We start from the raw sequence: 22,047 nt of genomic DNA on the forward strand, positions 1-22,047 counted from the left end.
AAAATGACAAATGAAACATAAATAAGAATGTAGAGGGCTCACATAAACATTACTGACATCATTTTAGTCTAGCAAAACATAAACATCTTAATGGATTTTGTTAATTTCAGGGATGAGGTTTTTATGAATTCATCCTCATTAATAGAAAATAATGTAGTAAACATTGATCATTAAATCCATTAGGCCAAATTTGTGTGGTATATGTTAGGGTGAAAACTGTCTTAACACTGAATATTTACCTTTACTAACTGAAGTTGATATATTGCCTTACTGATTAATAGGCTAAATAAAACAGAACACCAATGTCTTACTGACTGATGAGATAAAGCTGAACCTGTGTCTCTACACTGGAGATTGCAGAACTAACACTGAACATATATTCTCCACTTTGACATTACTGATCAACACTGAATATGTCTCACTGATGATTGTTTTAGTAGATTGAGCACTTACACAGACATTTTACCCATTTAAAGGGATAGTTCACCCAAAATTTAAATTTCACTCATTATTCCTCATCATTCGGTCCAAATCTCGCGCCGGCGTCAGTGCAAATCGCGCGAGATTTGGACGGACCAGGAATTGCAGTGCTGGGAGCTTCCGCTACAAACCAGCTTAAAATATTGACTTATTTAATTTTTTTCGGAACAATTCCTCATGTTGGGGCTTCAATACAAGAGGGACATTACAGACGAGCACTATGGAGGTATTTGGATGTTTTTTGGTGTCTTTTTGGATGAAGAAAAGTGAGCCCCGTTCGCTACCGTCATATGGACATGCAGTGCTGCACGGAGCCCCGCTGTAACTCAGAGAAGGCACGGAGGACTCTGAAACTTCTCCCAGCCCTTAGTCGACATGAGGGTGAGTAGATAATGAGTGAAATTTGAATTTTGGGTGAACTATCCCTTTAATTCATAATGCAATGAGTACCAGTAACCTGTTTGATCATTCAGAGGAAGTTGAGAGCACACAGAGCCACAGTGAAACCAAAACATACTGTATCTCCACGGCCAAAGGGAGGAGAGGATGAGAGGCCTGTGGTCTGCTGAATGATGATGATTGTGAGGAAGAAGTTTTAATGATCTGTATTATCTGCCCTGACCCCTCAGACACCTACATTAATGTCAGAGTAGGGAGAGTTTGTTGTGTTTCAGGCCCAGAGGTTCGTGTGCTGGGAAGATGGGACCAGCCTGTGCCAGCCAGAGGGCACCAACGAAGGGAGGGCTAAGTCTAAACCACAGCCACTCCCCCACCTGTTTCTGACCAATAAGAATTAATTACACACACATAGTGCGAAGTATTAAGAACTAATGTAACGCCTTTGTCTTGGGCAGATGACAGAGAATTCTCGCTCTCTTGGGATGGTGGTTGCAGCTAACTGCTTGCAGACTGCGATTTCCTGAACAGGAGAGTTTTTTGTATCTGATTCCTTTGATGATCCAATTTAATAAATAGTTAACCGGAACGTGGTTGTTTGTCCTCTCTTGGAATAAACGAACGAACATGCATGTCAGTTTTCCTGTTTTTTCAACCTGACATATACCAGTAGGCTACTTTTATAATCTAATTCTCATCTAATCTAATCTAAATGGATTTTATCAAAGTTTTTGTTTTTATCATGTCTGTCTTCTTTCAATGTGTTCTGATCCATGCCAAATGTGACAATAAAGTTTTCTCATCTACCTTGGCCATTTCCTTACAGACGACATGACAGATGATGACGATATTTATAGGCAGTGCTGCAAACTGTATGTGCAGGCAAATACTCTTGCTTGCAGGTTTCATTGGTGTACAGATGATGTCAAAAAATCTCTGTTCAAAGCTCAGTACTGTACACCTCTGCACACCATGCACCTGTGGGTTAACTATAAGAAAGCAAGCATGCAGAAACTGCAGGTTGCCTATATGCATTGAGAATTTTACTTAAGAGACCTCGATGGCTGAGTGCGAGTGAAATACAGGTGTCAACACCCTTAGAGGGATAGTTCACCCAAAATTGAAATTTCACTCATTATCTACTCACCCTCATGTGGACTAAGGGCTGGGAGAAGTTTCAGAGTCCTCAGTGGCTTCTCTGAGTTACAGGGGGTCTCGGCGTAGCAGTGCATCCATATAACGGTTGCAAATGGATACCAACTGTCTTCGTAACAAAAAGACACACCTATAAACATCCAAACATTCCTGGTCCGTCCAATTTGGACGAACCAGGAAGAGGAGCTTCCGCTACAAACAAGCTTGAAATATAGACTTATTTGATTTTTTTCGGAACAATTTTGCATTTCGGGGCTTCAATACAAGACGGACATTACATACGAGCAGCATGGAGGTATTTGGATGTTTTTTGGTGTGTCCTTTTGTTACGAAGAAAAGTGGTATCCATTTGCAACTGTTATATGGACATGCACTGCTACGCCGAGACCCCCTGTAATTCAGAGATGCCACGGATAACTTCTCCCAGCCCTTAGTCGATATGAGGGTGAGATAATGAGTGCAATTTGCATTTTGGGTGAACTATCCCTTTAACGCTTTACTTAAAAACCTTATGTATACATTTATATGTTGGCTTGATGCCTCAGAAGATAATATAATCAATAGTTTGACCAACATCAACAGTAGCTCCATCAGTCTCTGTACTGGAGACACTGGTACAGTTGTCTCTCTTTTTTTTTTTTTTAACTTCATAGAAATTTCAGTTTTTGACATCAAATATATATATTTTCTAGCTTTATTCTCTTTTATCTTATGTGTTGTGTGTCTGTTGTGTTGTTCATTTTGCCTATGGACCTTGAGACTGAAATAAAGATAGCCTATATCTAATCTAATCTAAACTAAACTAAAATTGTGGATAAATATTAAATAATATATAAATATTGGGTTGTTTTTTTTAATGCAATATTGTGTTTTTAAATATTTGCACAAATTGTGTCACAGTATTTCACACAAACAGAAGATGAGTGCAGAATATAATATATATATATAGCATCATTATCATTATTCAATGGTTTTCAACGGCGTCAGTTCGCTGCTTTCCTTATAAGGTAAAAAATGGGCGGGGCCGGTTGTGACGTCGGCGGGTCAAAGGTAATTTTGTACGTATGCGTGGTGGTTTGGCGCCAGCAGGATTTCGCGGGGTAAAAAACAGAGCAGCAGGCAGCAGCACAAGGAGCCACAGGAGGAGGAAGAAGAGGCCGACTGACCGAACCGAGCTCACACACCGCGGACAGAAGCGCGACACACGGCGGACAGTGAAGCCGACGGCCTGGTGCCTCTCCCCGGCTTGGATGCGGTGTCGCTGCCGCTGCTGCGCTGCTTCCTCTCGGTCCTGAACTCTGCGGTGAGTCGCTGCTGCTGCTGCTGCTGCTGGTGCTGCTGCTGCTGGTGCTAGCCCTTAGGTATATATCTATGCTGCTAGCCCTGCAGAAAAAACACAACAACACAGACTTTTATAGTTTTATCCATCTTTTTACGCGTTCACCTGTGTGTTAATAAGCGTGCACACCGGCTCACCTGTCCTCCAGCTGCGGACAGGTGAAGCGGTGTCAGTGTGCGTGCGCGTGTGTTTGTGTGTCCAGTCCACCACCTGTGTGTGTGTGTACCAAAGTTTTGCTGCTGCTAGCTGCTAACTAGCCGCTGCTGCTCGTCGCATGGTTCAGAGCTGTGCACAGTGATGCGTTCACGGACCCAGTGTCTGCAGCAGCGGAGGGTCTCAAACAGCGTCGGAAAAAACAGTGTTGAATCAGTTTTTGGGTGATTGTTTTGTTTTCGTTTGTGATGTGATGCAATGTAATAGCCTCCATGTAGCAGCAGCCAACACACACACGCACGCACGCACACACACACACACACACACACACACACACACACACACACACACACACACACACACACACACACACACACACACACACACACACACACACACACACACACACACACACAGTGTTCAGATGCCTTCACTAGCAGCTGTTTTTTTTAACACTGTCTTAACTTTTCTCCTCTTGTCTTTACAGCTGTGGATACTGTGGACAAAACATCTGACTGAGGTATGAACATCTGGGGTTTTGGCCCTGCTCATTTTTTAAACTTGTAAAACAGTTTGTAGCTCAAGTGCATACAAATTAAGTTTATCATTATTATTTCAGCATTAATTATATATTATAAACTCTTTTAACTACATATTTATGGCCCCCGAAGTCAAAGACCACATGCTGCTTCTGTTTGTCTTTTAAATAAGTTATACTGCACTCCTTTTTATTAGGTTTAGTTCATTATTTATATAGTTTAACTTACTTTATCCATTTAGTTTTTTACTTATTCACTGCTCCCTGTGTCATTGTGCTCTTAACATGTTTTACAGTTACGTATTTTTATGGAGCATGAATTGTCTGAGCTTGATTCCTGTCCACGTCGTCTCTGTCCTGTGTTGATTAAGTGTTTAGTTTTGTGTCTTGTCCTTTTAAATTGGGGTCATCCTCCTGCTGCAAAACAAAGTTACTTGTCTTGACTTGATTTCCCCTGGTAACTGGTGCAGATGCATGTGTGGAGCTTTTCAGGCCAGTTTGTCTTTGTACAGATGTGTAAAAGTAGGACGGAGGTGGAAGAGAGCTTTTTGTAAAAAATAGAAACCCTGTGTGTGATGTGATCTACAAAGACCTGGCTGATCAATCAAAAGTTATAAATAAGAAAGAAGAAATTGGATGACATGATAAAATGATTAAAAAAAACAGCACATCTGTAAAAGTGGATCCTCCTTCTAACTGTCCAGATGTGTAACAACTGTCCTGTGGTCTGAGCTGGTTGATTAACAGGATGATGAGATTAAAGCTGCTGGTGCAGGAACCTCGTGATGTGTTAGTGAAGACAGAGCAGCACAAACACTGTGACAGGGAAACCGTCTGTTTTTATGGATTTATTCTACATTCAGAGATTGTTGTGTTGGTTTTCTCTCGGGTGGAAATCAGATTCACGTGTGGAAATAAAGCAGATATCTGACAGAAACACAGATCAAGCTGCACGTGACGGCGGGAAATTCAACAATGCTCTTCTTCTTCCTCCTCCTCCTCGGCTCTGAAATGTGACCAATGATATTCTCTTCACCTTTTTAAAAAATGCTTTTGGAGGGGAAAAAAAAAATCGCTTTACATATTGTGTTCATTTCCTCAGCGTCCATATTTGTTTACCGGCTCATTTCCTCCTCGTTTGCGTCTGTGTGTCGTGTACATGCAGGTTGTTTCACACAAGCAAAGCAGGTGTAGATGCAGACTCAGATACCAGCCACTAGACCAATCAGTATAAAAGATTGTGAATGATGTATATTTTAGATTATCTAATTAATAATTATTTTATATTAATATAGTATTGTTTGATCATGGTAATCTGATTTGGCTGAGAATGGCCATTATATGTATTTACCTTTTTAGATGGATTACACTTATTTAGATCATTATCTTTATTTGTATGGGGATGTTTGCATATTTATTTATACTTAATCTGTTGAATATTTAATCTGATCAGTCACTGTTGCGGTATCTCTTGACGCACTGAGGTTGGTCCCCTGATTGGAGGCTCAGGATGCCTATCGGCCGCTCTTTGTATTGTCTTCTTTCTATCTTGTCTTGTGGATCTTTGTGATGGATTAATTGATGGAGAGATTCATACCAGCTGGAGGTTTTCACCAAGGCTGACACTTGGATTTTTTTCCATTTTAAATCATGGATTCTCCTCTTTATGAACTGGATTGTCTTTTTATGTAGTTTTATTTTTGGGTTAGGGTTTCAGTGGGACAGTTTTGTTGGTGTGTGTTGTGTTTCTTTACCTACATGTTGGACATGTGACATGAGTTTCCTCACAAGGATAATGAAGTTGACGTTGAACCTTGAACATAAGGGACTTGTGCATGCAGACCTGTAGAGTGAAGCTCTGTCTCTGTCTGTGTCTCCAGGTGTAGCGGAGCAGCAGTAATAATGATGGCGACGGCGGGGCCTCCGAGCGGCTCCAGCTTCCTCCCTCTGCTGGAGTCTCTGGAGGACGGCGCCGCTGCACTGCCCGACCAGACCGACGCCTACCTCACCATCGCCAAGTGAGTCTCCGAGTCCGACCGGCAGCTCTGGATCCTTCACCTGGTCCTCCAGGAGCCGGATTACTAATTAACGTTTTGTTTCTGTGTTTTTAATTTTTATTTGTGCAGCCGACTCAGCGGAGAGGAGGGACGACACTTCCTCCCTGCTGTTGAAAAGCACTTTCCTCGACTGGGTAAAGCCATCCTGGTGAGTATGTCGCACAACACACATTTCATTTCATATGTATTTATTCCATTTATACATTACATAATTGCACAAATTACATAATTACATACATGACACCAAAATGGTAACGCGCAGGATGAAGGAAAACTTATAATTAGGGATGGGTACTTATACCATAATGGAAACAAAAAGCAATGCAAATTTCGGTGCTTCATTTGGTGCCACGGATTTTTTAATTAGACGTACCGCCCCTTTAGCTCTGTTGCTGTGCCTGTCCTGTTTTTGTTATGATAAATGACATGACAGTTTGTTAGTTTTTTTTATATTGGTTAATTTTTTCCTTAGTCTTAGTTGTATTTATATTAGGCTATTTAAATTAATATTCTGTTCTTGCACGTCACAAAATGCCTTAAAAATGAAAAGGCACCGTTTTTGGACAAAGTTTGTGTGTTTGTCATCTTTAAGCACCGACACAAAAGTCAAAAGTACCGTTTGGTATCGGTTAAAACCTAAACGATCCCCATCCCTACTCATAATACCTGCCCCTTTCTATAGTTATAATTACATTAGCTTAGATACCAAACATTAACACCAATGCAACACACTATTTCAGAGAATTAAAGATAAGAAAACATATGATAAAAACAAGAAAAACAAACCAAAAAAGTAGCAATGACACAATTCGTCTATCTCTTCTTTTTTTCCTTCTTCTTCTTCATAGGCACCTGTTTTGTCTTTTTTAAACATCTTCTTAAACTGAGTTACGATTGTACAGTGTTTCAGTTCCTTGCTTTGTGAATGCCGTAGTTTTACACCTGCAACAGAAATACACTTTGTAAACATACATTTGCGAGGCTAACTTTAAAACAATTAAGCTTTAACATGTTCTTTTCACATCCTCTGCACACGTGCTGTTATTCTGACAGTCCAGCTGTTTGTGTAGCTGTTGTGTTAATGATGTGATGTCGTCTCCAGGTTCACATCTCCAGTCCTAACGTGGAGCTGGGCCAGGCCGCCCTGCAGGCTCTGGGCTTCTGTGTTTACCACTCGCAGGTCGTCTCTGGAGTTCCTGGTGCGTTCATTTACATATTTACATTAATCTACATATTTACATTAATCTACATATTTCATTCATCCTGGTTTATTGGACCTGGTGGGATTCAAACCTGCTGCTGCTGCTGACCGACTCCTCCTGTGTCTGTGTTGTTTCTGCAGAGACGTTCACCGCCGACATACTGACAGCACTTTGCTCCCTGGTCACGAAGTCCACAGACAAGAACACCTGCACCAGGGCATTGTGGGTAATCTCCAAACAGAGCTTCCCTCCAGACGTGGTCGGCAAAAAGGTGAGAATCAGGAGCAGCGGCAAAATAAAACAATTTTTTTCACAGGTGCAGCATAAATCACAGGTTTCCATGCAAAATGCACCAAATCTCTGCAGCTTGTATGATTTCATGATCACCGCATTTCTGTCGCAAAAAAGTTGCATATAACAATTTGTGTTTTCCTGGAGAGACTGTTTAAATGAGGGAGCTTTAATGTTTCTCTTCATGTTTGTCGATGTTGATCCATGTTTGTTTAATTGTTTCCTGCTCAGGTGCCGTCGATACTGGGAACTCTGGAGAGTGTGTGGAGCAGAGACGACATCCAGTCTGTGGTGATGGAGCACGAAGCTCTCAACGTCATCATCAGGTAGAGGAAAGGGAAAAAAAGAAAAGGGCTCATTCATGTCAAATTATTGCGACGTTAAGAAAAAGAATCAGAAAGTTTGAGTTTTATTTCGTAAACACAAATCAAAGGCTCAACCTGAAACTTTGACCCAGAAATCTGGACTCATTAACTCATTTTATATTTGGCCTTCAAGATGAAAAACCTGCTTTTGGTCAAAGTGAAAGGACGATATGAAAGAACATGTTTCATCGCTGCAGCCTGGTTCTGGTTCTCAGCACCAGGGCCAAGTTGTTCAGAACTAAAAACAGATTGTGAGATCAGGTCGGATCATGTGATCCAGTTTCAATCTGGATCAAACCCTCAGTTTTGGATTTAACTTTATCCAAAAATAATCAGTCTTGTTCTGATTTCAGCCGTCGGCTGGAGTTCAGGAACAAAATGTGATTTAAATTAAAATCAAACGGGTCAAATAAACAATTCTGTATTTCTTTTTTTATTTATATTCTACACTTGGTTTTTAAAGGCATAGTTCAAAATTTTGGCAAAATGGCCCATTGCCATAATCCCTATAGTCATAGCAGTAGGTTCGTTACCTTTAATTGTCGGTGCAAGCTGTTTTTAGAACGGCGGAGCAGAGCCGCGAGCTGCTCAGAGCTACGCTACGGAGGCTCATGGGATTTCTTGGTTTCCCTCATCAAACTCATCAAATACACAATCCAACAACTCCACAACGCTCTGGTGGACAAGTTGTGACCTGCACATTCACCACGCTATGAGATAATAACACAACGTTACCACACAGAGTTGTTTTAGAGGGAAATACAGAGACTGCTTGATGAAAAACTGTCCCTGAAGGCAACGTGCATCAGTGGTTTTGCATGAATTTCCCTCTAAAACAACTCTGTCTGGTAACGTTGTGTTATTATCTCATAGCGTGGTGAATGTGCAGGTCACAACTTGTCCACCAGAGCGTTGTGGAGTTGTTGGATTGTGTATTTGATGAGTTTGATGAGGGAAACCAAGAAATCCCATGAGCCTCCGTAGCGTAGCTCTGAGCAGCTCACGACTCTGCTCCGCCGTTCTAAAAACAGCTTGCACCGACAATTAAAGATAACGAACCTACTGCTACGACTATAGGGATTATGGGCCAATTTACCAAAATATTGAACTATGCCTTTAAACCATGACAGTGATAAAATAAAGTAAATAAACTTTTGATCGTTCTACAAATGAAGAACCTGAACGTTGTTTTCCTCCCGGACGTTTAAATGAAGTTGAGGTTTGTTGATGTTGCTGCTGACCTCGGTGTGTGTGTGTGTGTGTGTGTGTGTGTGTGTGTGTGAAGGCTCCTGGAGCAGGTCCCAGATCAGATGGGCGACGGCGCCGTGCGCTGGGCCAAGCTGGTCGTTCCTCTGGTCGTCCACTCGGCCTCCAAGGTCCGTCTGCGGGCGGCGGCCGCCATGGAGATGGGGATGCCGCTGCTGCTGGACAAACAGACGGCGGTGGCCGCCATCATCGAGCCCCTGATGTCAACGGTGAGCGGCGGCACGTCAGCGGCTGAAACATCTGAAACATCATAGTTTATATTCATGTGGATGTGACTGTTTTTTATTTATCGTCGTCTCCACAGAAACTGATCCCAGAGCTGCAGAAACTCTTCACGTCCAAGAACGAAACCAACGTCCTGAAGCTCTGGCCGCTGTTCGTGAAGCTGCTCGGGAAGGTGAAGTCAAGTTCACTAATGATGATGATGATAATTATAACTTATAGTAATATAATAAAACACATTAGATTTAATACAAACTTCAAGAGCTGCAGAAACATCTTCAATTTAAAAAGCAGCTTGTTTCATTGTTGGATGAAATGTGTCGATGAGTTGACGAAGATCACAGATGAGACTTAAAATATTGTAAATTAACAGGAAAACAAAACTTTCTCCTCTGCTCAATAACCAATAATCAATACAACAGTTAGCCAGACAGTTATTTTCTCATTAACTGACCTTAGAAACCAGAGCTGTGAAGATATTTGTTATTTAAAAAAGAAAATTAAATAAACTGAGATTATTACAGTCAGTTTTTAGTTCTAAGGGACAGTCACACACCTGCAGCTCGGAGCCTGTGTTTTGTCTCAGAGGGGTTAAACGTGTGTGTTTTGTTCTCAGAGGGGTTAAACGTGTGTGTTTTGTTCTCAGAGGGGTTAAACGTGTGTGTTTTGTCTCAGAGGGGTTAAACGTGTGTGTTTTGTCTCAGAGGGGTTAAACGTGTGTGTTTTGTTCTCAGAGGGGTTAAAGGTGTGTGTTTTGTTCTCAGAGGGGTTAAAGGTGTGTTTCCTCTCAGATGCTGCACAGAGGAGGTCCCTTCATCAACTCCCTGCTGCACCTGGAGGAGCTCGGCTTCCGCAGCTCCTCCCCCACCATCAAGAAGATCGCCTTCCTCGCCTGGAAGAGCCTCATCGACAACTTCTCCCTCAACCCAGGTCGGCTCGGGCTCACTCGTCTTTTTAAAACTCGGTGACCTCTGCCGTTAGTGTGCAGTTTTCTGAATGTATTTGTCTGGTTGGTCCTCAGACATCCTGTGCAGCGCCAAGCGGTTGAAGCTGCTGATGCAGCCGCTCATGTCCATCAACGTGAGGACTGAAGCTCTGCTGCTCACCAAGGTGGAGGTGTGGTGGTACCTGGTGGTGCAGCTCGGCCCCAACCTGTCCACCAACTTTGACCAGGTCAGTGGGCCAGTGAGGAAACGTCCAGTTGATTGAATTTCCATTAGAAACGTCAGTGGTTGATCTGTCATGACCGACAGGACAGACCTGTAGGTGACTGCAGAATAACTTTTTTTTTTTTACTCGGAGCTCAGTGGCCCCTAAAACTTTTAGGAGAGCAAGGAGAAAGTTTTGCCGTAAATCAACTTTCAAAGCAAATCTGCACATTTCCTTTTTATTCATGATCCTCACACACATGGACCAGACTCCTGTTATGACAGGTTCCAGATTCTTTGAGTCGCCGCTTCCACGTTTCACCAGAAACAACAAAAAAGTGGCGTCAGGTGTGTGTGACCTCTTGGACCTTTTCCACTACACAGTTCCAGCTCGACTCGGTTCAGGTTCTTTTCCATCACAGCTGAGTTCTTCATAGTTCCTACTCAGCGGGGGTGGGGGGGTCGTCGTCGATCAGTGGAAGGCAATCGGCTGACATCATGTTTTAGTATCGCCTCGGCTCACTTGGAACCAGGACTGTTAACAAAAAAGTACCAGGTACTAGTGGAACAGCAAAAAAACTGAGTGGAGCCGTGTGTCGCGCTAGTGGAAAAGTGCCGTATGTTTACTGTCATAAACCTTGACGTTCAGGAAGCTGAAGGACTTTGACTTGACACAAACTCAGATTAGTTTGGACCTTTTGGCTCAGTGAGAATACAACAGGCTGCGGACTGAGACCCAGCTCAACAAAACAAACCCTTCGACCCAGTTGCAAAAAGCGTCCGGCGCACATGAGAACACGCTGTGTCCTCTGTCCTTAGCCGCCGTCCTGCAGCAGCTCTTCTTGTTGTAAGACGATGAGAACAGCATCGTAAAACTGACGCTGGTGATCTTCATGCTCCAAATGTTCAGTAAATGTCAGATCAGTATCACAACAACCTCTCCACTTTGTCCAGAGTTTTCAGAAACACCTAAAATGTGAATCAACAGGCGAAAAACCTCATGAATAGAATCTGTTTTGTTTTCAGATACGTGTGTGTTGATGTCCACAGTAAAAACACTCTGTGTCTTGTCTCTGTCCAGGTCTCTGTTCCTCTGCTCAACTGCACCATCGGCTCCGACCCCCCCTCCGTCCCCGGGACACCGTCCAGAGCCGCCGCTCCCAACGGAGCCGCTCCACCGGGAACTCCCAAAACCGGTTCGTTCACTCCTCCAGCAGGGGTTTACACTGAACGCTGTTTTTGTGAATGAGCCGTAATGCTAAAGTCTAAAGGTCTCTCGACTATGACGGAGTATTAACGCCACATTGAGAAATTATTTTTTCACAGATTTCGAGAATGAAGTCATAATTTTACGAGAATGAAGCCATATTATTTAAATTCCTCTTTAGGAGCTCCGGGCTTCAACACCTCGGCCAACTCGACCCGGTTGAGTCTGAACTCCAGCCTGCAGCTTCCCTCCGTCTTCCCGTCCATCCAGCTGCTCGGCCTCGAGATGCTGCTGCACTACTTCCTGGGCCCCGAGGCCGTCGCCGTGGCAGCCAAGAGGAAACTCAACCTGAGTCTGGGTGAGAGGCGGCGTCGTGAAGCCGTGTTTGGATGTTTTTGTGGTTTAACTGTTTTGTGACGACGGTGTTGTTTTTCTCCTCCAGAGCCTCTGAAGCAGCCGCTGCTCTCCGGCTCGTCCTCCTTCACCAAACACGCCGCCGTGCTCGTCTCCAACGCCAGAGACGGATTCATCAACGTCGGCAGAGACGCTCCAGGTGAACCACTTCTCTTTTCTTTTCTTTGAGGAAGTCCAGGTTTTAAAGTTTCTACACAGTCAGAAGGAGAAACAACGTGTTTATGTTCCTGTTTTAACCTAAAAGCTGCTGTTTTTTTTCCTGTCCTTCAGATTCGCTGCTGTCCGTCATCTGGACGAGTCTCGTCCGTTACGTCAACGTGACCATCGAGTCTGGTGAGTCATGTGATGTTACTGTGATGTTAATGTCCAGCAGCTGAACACGACGACACGACGTCTGAGAGAAAAGACACAAAACCATTTTATAAAAATCTAAAGAAGAATCGGTAACACTTTACTTGAATAGGTATTCATAAGATTGACATAACACTGTCATAACCATGACATAACAGCTGTCATAAACATCAATGAATACTTATGACAGCTGTCGTTAAGTGTCATTCGGTAAGTTATGTCACTTTTAATGCAAAGTTGACATTGTTTGAGATGTTTTTGTTATGAGAACTTGACATAATTTTTAAAGTTTGGCAATTAGGTCTGCTATGACAGTTTAAATTGTCTTTATGTCAAGTTGTCAGAACAAAAACATCTGAAATAATGTCAACTTTGCATTAAAAGTGACATAACTGACCGAATAACACTTAACAACAGCTGTCATAAGTATTCATTGATGTTTATGACAGCTGTTATGTCATGGTTATAACAGTTTTATGTCAATCTTATGAATACCTATTCAAGTAAAGTGTTACCGAAGAATCAGACTCGAGTTTGAAACGAGAAAACATAAAAAAATAAAAATAAATAAAAACAACCTCCTCCCTGTTTGATAATCTTTGTGTCTGTTGTCTCCACGGTAACGTGTTGAGCTGCTGTGTGTGGTGTTGTGGCGGCTGCTCCTCATGGGGGGGGCTCTGAGTCGTGGCCTCCTCCTCGCAGCTCCACATAGATGAAACTCTGACTGGTTGCCCTGGAGACGGGGACAGCGAGACCTCGTCCTCGTCTCCGAGGCGACGCGCTCTCATCGTCTTCGTCAGTTTAAGTCTGAGCCTCCGAGTCCCGGAGGTCGTGACGAGAGACAAAACTCTGAGGCTTCGTCCCCCGATGATGATGAAGATTATTCTCTCAGTCAGACACGAGTTTAAACCTCAGGAGCTCCGTGGTGTTGGTTTGTTTGTTTCCTGTTGATGAGTCTCTCCTCCTCCTCCTCCTCCTCCTCCTATTTCTCATCTTCCTCCTTCTCCTCTTCTTCTCTTCCTCCTATTTCTCCTCCTCTCCCTCTTCTTCATCCTCTTCCTCCTCATCTTCCTCTTCCTCCTTTTCTCCTCCTCCTCTTCTCTTACTCCTCTTCCTCCTCCTCCTTCCTCCTCTTCCTCCTCCTCATATTTCTCCTCTTCCTCCTCTTCCCCCCCCTCCTTCTCCTCTTCCTTTTTCTCCTCCTATTTCTCATCCTTCTCTTCCTCCTCATCTTTCTCTTCTTACTCCTCTTCTTCCTTCTTCTCTTCCTCCTCTTCCTCCTTTTCTCCTCCTCCTATTTCTCCTCCTCATCTTCCTCTTCTTCCTCTTCCTCCTTCACCTTTTCTCCTCCTCCTCTTCCTCCTCCTCCTCTTTCTCTTCTTACTCCTCTTCCTCCTTCTCCTTGTCTTCCTCCCCCTCCTCCTCCTCCTATTTCTCCTCCTCATCTTCCTCCTCCTCTTCCTCTTTTTACTCCTCTTCCTCCTCTTCTTCCTCTTCCTCCTTCACCTTTTCTCCTCCTCCTCTCCCTCCTCCTTCTCTTCCTCCTCCTCCTCCTCCTCTTCTTCCTCCTCCTTCTCTTCCTCCTCCTCCTTCTCCCCCTCCTCCTCCTCCTCTTCCTCCTCCTCTTCTCCTCCTCCTCCTCCTCTTTCTCTTCTTACTCCTCCTCCTCCTTCTTCTCCTCCTCCTCCTCTCCCTCCTCCTCCTCCTCTTCCTCCTCACCCTCCTCCTCCTCCTCCTCCTCCTCCTCCTTCTCCCTCCTCCTCCTCCTCAGTGGGCAGTAAGAAGGAGCGTCAGGGCAGTGAGGTCTTGACTCTGATGCTTCAGGCTCTTCAGACCATCGTGGCGTCGGAGGCTCTTCCTGCAGACAGAGTCCTGGTGAGACCACAGACCGGACTCAGATCTGTTTATTTATTATTTATTACAAACATGTTGTTCACTGCACAACACAAGAGTTCATCACAAATAAGTTAATTCAACTATGAAATAAAGTAGTTTATTACTTATTTATTATTAATAAAATAAACTAAAGTGTTTTCTTCTGTTTCCTGTTCCCCCTCAGCTGCTGCTGGAGGCCACGGTGACCGGGATCCCTCACAGAGTCCTGGGCTCCACCTCCTACCAGGTCGGGAAGATGGACGTGTTGAACGTGAGTGTTGATCCATGTTTATTTGTTTGTTTATTTTATTAGATTGGATTAGATGTGAACCTGTGTTTTTTTCCCCCCTCTCTGCAGGGAACTCCAGCTCTGTTCCTCATCCTGCTGCTCTACAACAGCAGCCTGCTGTCGGCCTTCATCCAGGACGAGAGGTCGGTCAACGGCAAATTTTTAAATGATGATATGACTCTGTAAATGTGAATATGTGAAAAGAACATTTTAAGGATTGATTAGTGTAATTCAGCCAAAGCTGTGGTCAGCATTAGTTTGATTGGGTGTTGTTGCTGCAGCTACCCATCATGCACTGGTGCAGTAGATGTCTCTTCAAACCCTGTGGACACCTGAGACTTCAGTTAAAGGGACAACGAGGAGTTTCTCCAGCGGCAGAATGAAAACTTCCGCAACAATAAAGTCTCATATTAATGTGGATGAATCTACGTTACCCACACTTGTTAATGGGCCCATTTTCGATAAATATATCGTTTTGTCGTTTGTTATTAGTGGTGGCGGAAATGCATGAGAAGTCATGAGAATAACTAATCGGAACTACGACGGTATCTGATCGTCTTCGAACCTCTGACTTTAATTCTTGATGAATGAAAACACGAGTTCGTCTTGCGCCGGTCAAAGAATTTCACGGTGCGCGGAGGCTCATAAATGTAGTGTTGCTTTTCCAAAACTCCTCGTTGTCCCTTTAATGATCAATATTCTGCAAAATCTTGCATGTTTAAAAACTTATTTCAGGAGTTTTCCTTGTCACAGTGGCAGAAATTTAAACTCCAGGCTGATTTTAAATTATTTTTATTTAGATATTTTGACTCGCATGTTTTTTAAATTTACATTTTTCACACCATAAAACAATAATCAGCTCGGTATATTTTATGATTTTCTCTGTAAAACACAAACTATAAACAGGATGTGTCCTCTGTCTCAGGTTCTTCCAGTGCGTCCAGACGCTGGTGGGCTGCGGTCTGTCCGGCCCCACGTCTCCTCTGGCGTTTGCGGAGTCGGTGCTCGGCGCCCTGAGGGGCAGCGCCGCCTCGGTGACGAACAAGGAGCAGCTGCTGAGGATGTGGAGCGTGATGGTCGCTCCGCTCACAGACACCATCACACAGGTGGGAGGGGGCGGAGGGGGGAGTTTTATACTTTTATAACAAGTTTATTTAATATCTGAGATTATTTTGAAATGCAATCTGATCACAAACTGATGTCTGGTTTATAAAGAGAAGACATGCATCACATTGTCTTTTTAAAATTAATGTATAAAGAAAAACCTCTAATGCAACGTACTGATTATAAAACAGAGTTTTCTTTATTTATTTGGTTCCACTTGTCACTGTCAAGGTTCACAACTTCTCTCAAATAGAAAAAGAAATGGAACAAATAATTATGTTATGTAAAACATTTTGATCCAGTTACAAAAAAAACTGTAGAAACACTAAAAATGTCTTTTTTTTTTATCAATTTGTTTTTATTTTGACAGTTTGATTTGTTGCTCTGTTTTGCATAAAGGTTTACAAATTATAAAATGTAACCTACAACAAATTGATCTACACACTGTGATCAAAAAATACGTATTTATGAAAGCAATATTTGATTTTTGCTAATAAAAAGCCCTTTAAGGTAGAAATTACATCTCAAAAGTATTTTTTTGGGGGGAGAATAAATAATTGTGACGAGATATTTGATCTCAGATATTAGAGACGAGTCGATGTGATGACAGCAGATTATTTAGATTATTGAGTTTAATCTTTAATTGTTCTCCATTTTCAGTCTAATGAGGTGAACCAAGGCGACGCTCTGGAGCACAACTTCAGCGCGATGCACTCGGCTCTGCTGTTTCCTGTCACTCACCTCCTGCCTGGAGCGCCGCTGCAGCAGGTGACGTCCGTCCGTCTTCACATCTCACCGCTTCATCTTCACCCTCCGTCTCTAGTGAAATAACTCTGATCTCTTGTGTTTTTTTCTACTCTGCTCAGGCGGCTCAGAAGTCGATGTTGTCCACCTGGTCCAAGTTGTACAAGGTGTTCGCTCGCTGCTCGGCGCTGGTGGTCACGGCCGAGGAGAACATCTGCTGCGAGGAGCTGTGTGCAAAGATGACGTCGTCGGTCGACAAAGACGCCTTAAAGGTGAGGAGAGGCTTTTATTTCCTGCGTCATGCAAACATTAACAAAAAAAAAGTATCACATGAGTTGTGCAGGAAAGAAAATGTTTAAAATTATTTCTCAGGGACGTTCAATGGACAATTGCTCTAGAGTTAGCCGACAGCTAATTAGCATCTGTCATGCTGGTGCAGGGAAATAAAGAACAACTAAAATGGAATAAAAACATGACAATACATTATAAAAGCAGTGGATATAAATATCAATCTAACCTTAAGCACAACAATATATTATATATGAATTTCATCTGTTCAGCAACAATGAATATAGATAGTAATTTGACCTAAACTGTAACAAGATATAAATGTCAGAACAGATTTATTTCATCTTTCAATTGTATTTTGTCTGTTTTGTTTTAAAAAAAATTGAAGAATTCCCTTTTTAAACTTGAAATGATGAAACCTCATGTAAAGGTGGATACACACAGAATAAAAGACAGAAAAATTATGTGACAAATCTTGAAAAATTGTAAAGAATTATTTTAATGTAATTCTTTCAGAACATTGTGAATGTTTGTGTTTGTTGTGACACGTGGACTCGGTCTGATCCTCCAGGTTCCTTCGACGTTAAACGCCGTCTCCAGTCTCCTGCAGGTGGTGGTGGAGTGTGTCGACTTCTCTCCGTACACTCCTCAGTTTCAACAGAAGCTCAAGTGTAAGAAGTTCAACTTGTTGTTTCAGTCTTCCGAGAAACTTTTAAAGGGAGAGTTCAACATTTTGACAAATTGGCCCATTGCTGTAATCCCTATAGTCATAGCAGTAGGTTCGTTACCTTTATTTGTTGGTGCAAGCTATTTTTAGAACGGCGGAGCAGAGCCGTGAGCTGCTCAGAGCTACGCTACGGAGGCTCATGGGATTTCTTGGTTTCCCTCATCAAATACACAATCCAACAACTCCACAACGCTCTGGTGGACAAGTTGTGACCTGCACACTCACCACGCTATGAGATAACAACAGAACGTTACCAGACAGAGTTGTTTTAGAGGTAAATTCATGCAAAACCACTGATGCACGTTGCCTTCAGGGACAGTTTTTCATCAAGCAGACTCTGCATTTCCCTCTAAAACAACTCTGTCTGGTAACGTTGTGTTATTATCTCATAGCGTGGTGAATGTGCAGGTCACAACTTGTCCACCAGAGCGTTGTGGAGTTGTTGGATTGTGTATTTGATGAGTATAGCTTGCACCGACAATTAAAGGTAACGAACCTACTGCTGTGACTCTAGGGATTATGGCAATGGGTCAAAATGTTGACCTATCCCTTTAAGTTAGATGTTTATGAAGAGTCCCCTGTGTCTGTCTCAGCTCCTCACACTCCCGTCAACTGGATGAAGAAGAAGAACAAGACTCTGGGGAACTTGTCCACCTTCCAGTCTCTGCTGGTCCAGTGTCTGGACGGTTACCTTGACGACCCCGAGGCTTCGTCCGAGGCCACGGGCGTCGCCCTGGTCTCCGTCCTCTCCGCCCTCTTCACCAACCTCGTCCTGGCCAACGCCGTCCGGGAGGCGCTGACCTCTCTGATCCGGCCGCTCGCACTCTTCTACCAACAGGCCGCCAGCGAGCCGCCCACGTTCACCTCGCAGCTGCAGGCCAAGGTGCGTTCAAGATCAACACAGTCACACATGAGTTCATTTGACTTGATTCTCTGGTTTTTCTTCTACTCTTGTGACAAGAAACTGAATATTTAAAGTTGCAGTTTGTTGATGGGACGATTTTAATATCTACTGACATTTAAATAGACAAAATGAGGAATGGATTAGACTTTAAAAATGGCTGATTAATGAAGAGTCGAAATAGTTTTAATGAGCTTTATCTACTTGTCAACATCAGATGTACCCTTATTTTGATTTTAATAACTCTGTTCGTTTAGATTCAATTACATATGATTTAGGGGTGGAAGAAAAAATCGATTCACATAAATATCGCGATATCTTTTTTTTGACGATTTTTAAATTGATATTTTTTTCAAAAAATCGATTTTTTGGGGGATTTTTAAAAAAAATATTGTGATTTGTGAGAAAATGTCCATTTGTTCACCTTTTTTATATACAGAGAGTACAGGTTTTGAAAAGGGTTTAAGTTCACTTTATAATGGAGTATGTTAATTGATAGGCTCCTACAGTGTTTGTGTGCAGACTAAAAATCGAGAGAATCAGCAATATCGTAGAATCGCAATTTAAATCGAATCGCCATCCAAAAAATCGTAGAAGAATCGAATTGGGAGAAAAGCATATCGTCCCAGCCCTAATATGATTTCAAGTAGCTTAAACTTAGTTTTTCTTTCAGTTTTTACATAAACATAACCATATTCACCTTGATATCTGCTGTTGTCTCAAGTTTTGGACAGACAGTCATACTAACAAGGACGTAATAACATATAGGACAAAACAAAAGCAACAGAAACAGCAATAACAAATGATTCATGATGAAATTAAAGGGGAAAACAGTAGCACATGGGTGGGATGAGATGTTTTAATGATGTAAATTGGATTCAGAATCTATGTAGGTGTTCCTCATTGTAGTAGTGAACCCACCTTTTCAATAAATACGTCTTTTTGAGGGAAGTTTGGTTTGTTCCATCCATGTATTTAAACTTAGTGAATGCTCTACCTTACTGACGGTCGTGTCCTCTGTGCTGCAGCTGGAGAAGCTCCTGGGCGACGTGCTCGGCTGCCTGCAGAGCCGCTCCACGTTGGCCTACGACAGCGACCTGCTGTCTCTGCTCTCTCCTCTGCTGTGTGAGGCGTTCCCACACAGGAACAAGCAGCTACGCACCTCCGTCACCCACTTCTGGAACGCCACCTTCGCCAACTCGGTCGGCCTCACTTACCCCGAGGAGATCAGGTGAACGTTTAATTTTGGCCTCAGCGGTCCCTGGGTCCTTTTTTGGACATTTTTTCCATTTTTCTTCTTTGATTTGTTGATCATTCTGGCTGTGTTGCAGCTGAAGGTTTGGATTTCTGCAAGAAAGTTTCTTTTTTTTGGACATTTTTTAAATCTAATGTCAGTTACTCTTACATTGGCTTTGCTGGTTGTTATTATTAGAGTATTGGATATGTCAAAAATTAGCACCAACATTGATTTAATTGCATTACTATTTTTATGTGGTGTCAGATTTAAAGTTTTTTACCCATTGGGGACCCCAGTGGCCAAAATTGGACGCACCAAAGAACTGCTACAAAATCATCATATATCAATATTTTTTTTCTGCATAAATCTCTCAGGCCCCTTCAGCTCTGCTCAAAACTACCAAACATTCAATAATTTTCAGAATTTGAACCCTTTAAATGCCAGTTTTAAGTCTTCTAACTGGCATTTAAAGAGTTAAAATTCAGAAAATGATTGAATGTTTGGTAGTAATATTGATATACGATGCTTTTATCAGTTCTTTTGATGGTTCATCTTTGGACACGAGGGTCCCGAAAGGGTGAAAATTGGAGGAACCCCGTCAATGAGTTCACCAATGTTTTCTCTCCTTGCAGACCGATCCTGAGCCAAGTGAAGCAGAAGATCCCGATCATTCTTCCAGGCTTCGAGGCCGTCACAGTTTCTGATGAGCTCAGTGGACAATATTCAGTGAGTTTTCCACAAGTTACAGACTTCACAGATGTCTCCGCTGTCTTTCTGTGTGTTGTCAACACATGTTCTCACTGTTGGGCCGATTGTTTCGTCCTGCAGAGTGAGAGTTCCCAGATGGAGACCAAGCTGAGTGGGATGCCTGTGTCGTCCGTGGGGAAGAGGGATTCGCTGCTGGGAAAAGTTCCCGAGCTGAAGGACAAGAGCTCGGCAAAGAGCTCCAAACCGGTGTCTGTGAGTCGAGTCTGAGCCCTGTGAATCATTCACCATAAAGTGGATCAGTATGTTTGTAACACAGTTCCCAAACAACAACATCACAGGAGCAGCGAGGATTTATAGCAGGACTGTTTTTACTAGATGGTTTAAGAAGGAAAACTTGGACTGTATGGTGACTACTTGGCTTCTCATGGAAGAGGAGGTGCTAAGTGTCCCACAGCTGACTCATGGGTGGGGGACATATATTCAAGTGGTTTTTAAAAAAGTGTAGGGAATGAAAACAAATGAGTAAGAAGAGTAAATTTACATATTTAATGAGTAGCTGTAACCAGATGTGTCTATCGGTCAGGTATGTAGGCTACAGTATCTAGGTGATTCTGTGGTTCGATCTTTGATTGGTCGACGAAACGAGGGAAATCAGAGGCAGGGGTTTGTCTTGCACAATGAAATAAGTACACATGTAAAAGATTTATGGATGTGGTAATGTAAGACGCCTCGGACACTGAGGATTTGCTGATTTCTTAGTAGGAACATCTGGCAGAGCAACCGGGAAATCATAAATCTCCAGTTGTTCTAACACTATCGGCAAAATGTAGCTGAAAAAAAACAAACAATTCAAACTGTCATCATGTGAATGTAATGGTTTCATAAGTCAGAAAGTCTCCCGTGGCTTGTTTGATTTCTCTTTTGGCTTTAAAGGGATACGCCAACATTTTTTTTGTGTGTGTGTGCCATGCCTCACTCCCGAGTCCATGACCAGCAGATAGACACCATCCTTTTGACTGTGCGTGCAGTAACATGGGAGATAGAGCCGTATTGCCCGTAATAAGCTTAGCTCAAACACTGGAAGTGTATAGGTAGTGTTAGCCTGCCTCCTACCCCAGCCGAAATCAGCAGTCTGATTTCATTTTAGCTCTAAACTCTAACACTACCTATACACTTCCAGCGTTTGAGCTAAGCTAATTACGGGCGATACGGCTCTATCTCCCTTGTTACTGCACACACAGTCGAAAGGATGGTGTCTATCTGCTGGTCATGGACTCGGGAGTGAGGCAAGACACACAAAAAAATAAAAAAATAAAAATGTTGGCGTATCCCTTATTACTCATCATTCGACCATTATACAATTGGTTTTCATCGCGTTTCGCTCCACAGACAAAGCTGGACTTTGGTTCTCCCAAGCCTCCTCGCAGAGAGGCTCTGGAGGAAGAGGCCTCCATCGACTTCGTCTTCATCCCTCCTGAGACGAAGCAGCGAGTTTTGACCGAGCACCAGAAAGAAGTGAAGAGGACTAAAAGGTCAGATTTATCCGCTGTGATAAAGATACTGTGTGCATCCGTAGCGGTGTTTGTTTGT

General features: G+C 42.8%; 1 protein-coding gene and 1 long non-coding RNA gene across 2 annotated transcripts in view; one reads left to right on the forward strand and one right to left on the reverse strand.

Moving 5' to 3' along the window:
• Nucleotides 1–22,047, reverse strand: part of LOC146965504 (uncharacterized) — a 518,674-nt gene that overhangs the window by 146,497 nt on the left and 350,130 nt on the right. The window lies entirely within an intron of this gene.
• Nucleotides 3,200–22,047, forward strand: part of rif1 (replication timing regulatory factor 1) — a 28,982-nt gene continuing 10,134 nt past the window's right edge. The window contains exons 1-27 of the mRNA XM_085764762.1: nt 3,200–3,334; nt 4,011–4,043; nt 5,942–6,079; nt 6,188–6,266; nt 7,221–7,317; nt 7,461–7,591; nt 7,843–7,937; nt 9,262–9,451; nt 9,547–9,639; nt 10,256–10,394; nt 10,486–10,637; nt 11,694–11,808; nt 12,001–12,177; nt 12,262–12,372; nt 12,504–12,566; nt 14,356–14,459; nt 14,644–14,730; nt 14,818–14,891; nt 15,674–15,854; nt 16,513–16,620; nt 16,719–16,868; nt 17,456–17,555; nt 18,205–18,494; nt 19,541–19,743; nt 20,382–20,475; nt 20,578–20,709; nt 21,847–21,989. Coding sequence (XP_085620888.1) covers nt 5,964–6,079; nt 6,188–6,266; nt 7,221–7,317; nt 7,461–7,591; nt 7,843–7,937; nt 9,262–9,451; nt 9,547–9,639; nt 10,256–10,394; nt 10,486–10,637; nt 11,694–11,808; nt 12,001–12,177; nt 12,262–12,372; nt 12,504–12,566; nt 14,356–14,459; nt 14,644–14,730; nt 14,818–14,891; nt 15,674–15,854; nt 16,513–16,620; nt 16,719–16,868; nt 17,456–17,555; nt 18,205–18,494; nt 19,541–19,743; nt 20,382–20,475; nt 20,578–20,709; nt 21,847–21,989 — 3,224 coding nt within the window. The 5' untranslated portion in view covers nt 3,200–3,334; nt 4,011–4,043; nt 5,942–5,963. The remainder of the gene's footprint in view (nt 3,335–4,010; nt 4,044–5,941; nt 6,080–6,187; nt 6,267–7,220; nt 7,318–7,460; nt 7,592–7,842; nt 7,938–9,261; nt 9,452–9,546; nt 9,640–10,255; nt 10,395–10,485; nt 10,638–11,693; nt 11,809–12,000; nt 12,178–12,261; nt 12,373–12,503; nt 12,567–14,355; nt 14,460–14,643; nt 14,731–14,817; nt 14,892–15,673; nt 15,855–16,512; nt 16,621–16,718; nt 16,869–17,455; nt 17,556–18,204; nt 18,495–19,540; nt 19,744–20,381; nt 20,476–20,577; nt 20,710–21,846; nt 21,990–22,047) is intronic.

This window comes from Trachurus japonicus, chromosome 21, assembly GCF_045865225.1.
Source record: "Trachurus japonicus isolate A0001 chromosome 21, Traja_1.0".
Lineage (NCBI taxonomy): Eukaryota > Metazoa > Chordata > Actinopteri > Carangiformes > Carangidae > Trachurus > Trachurus japonicus.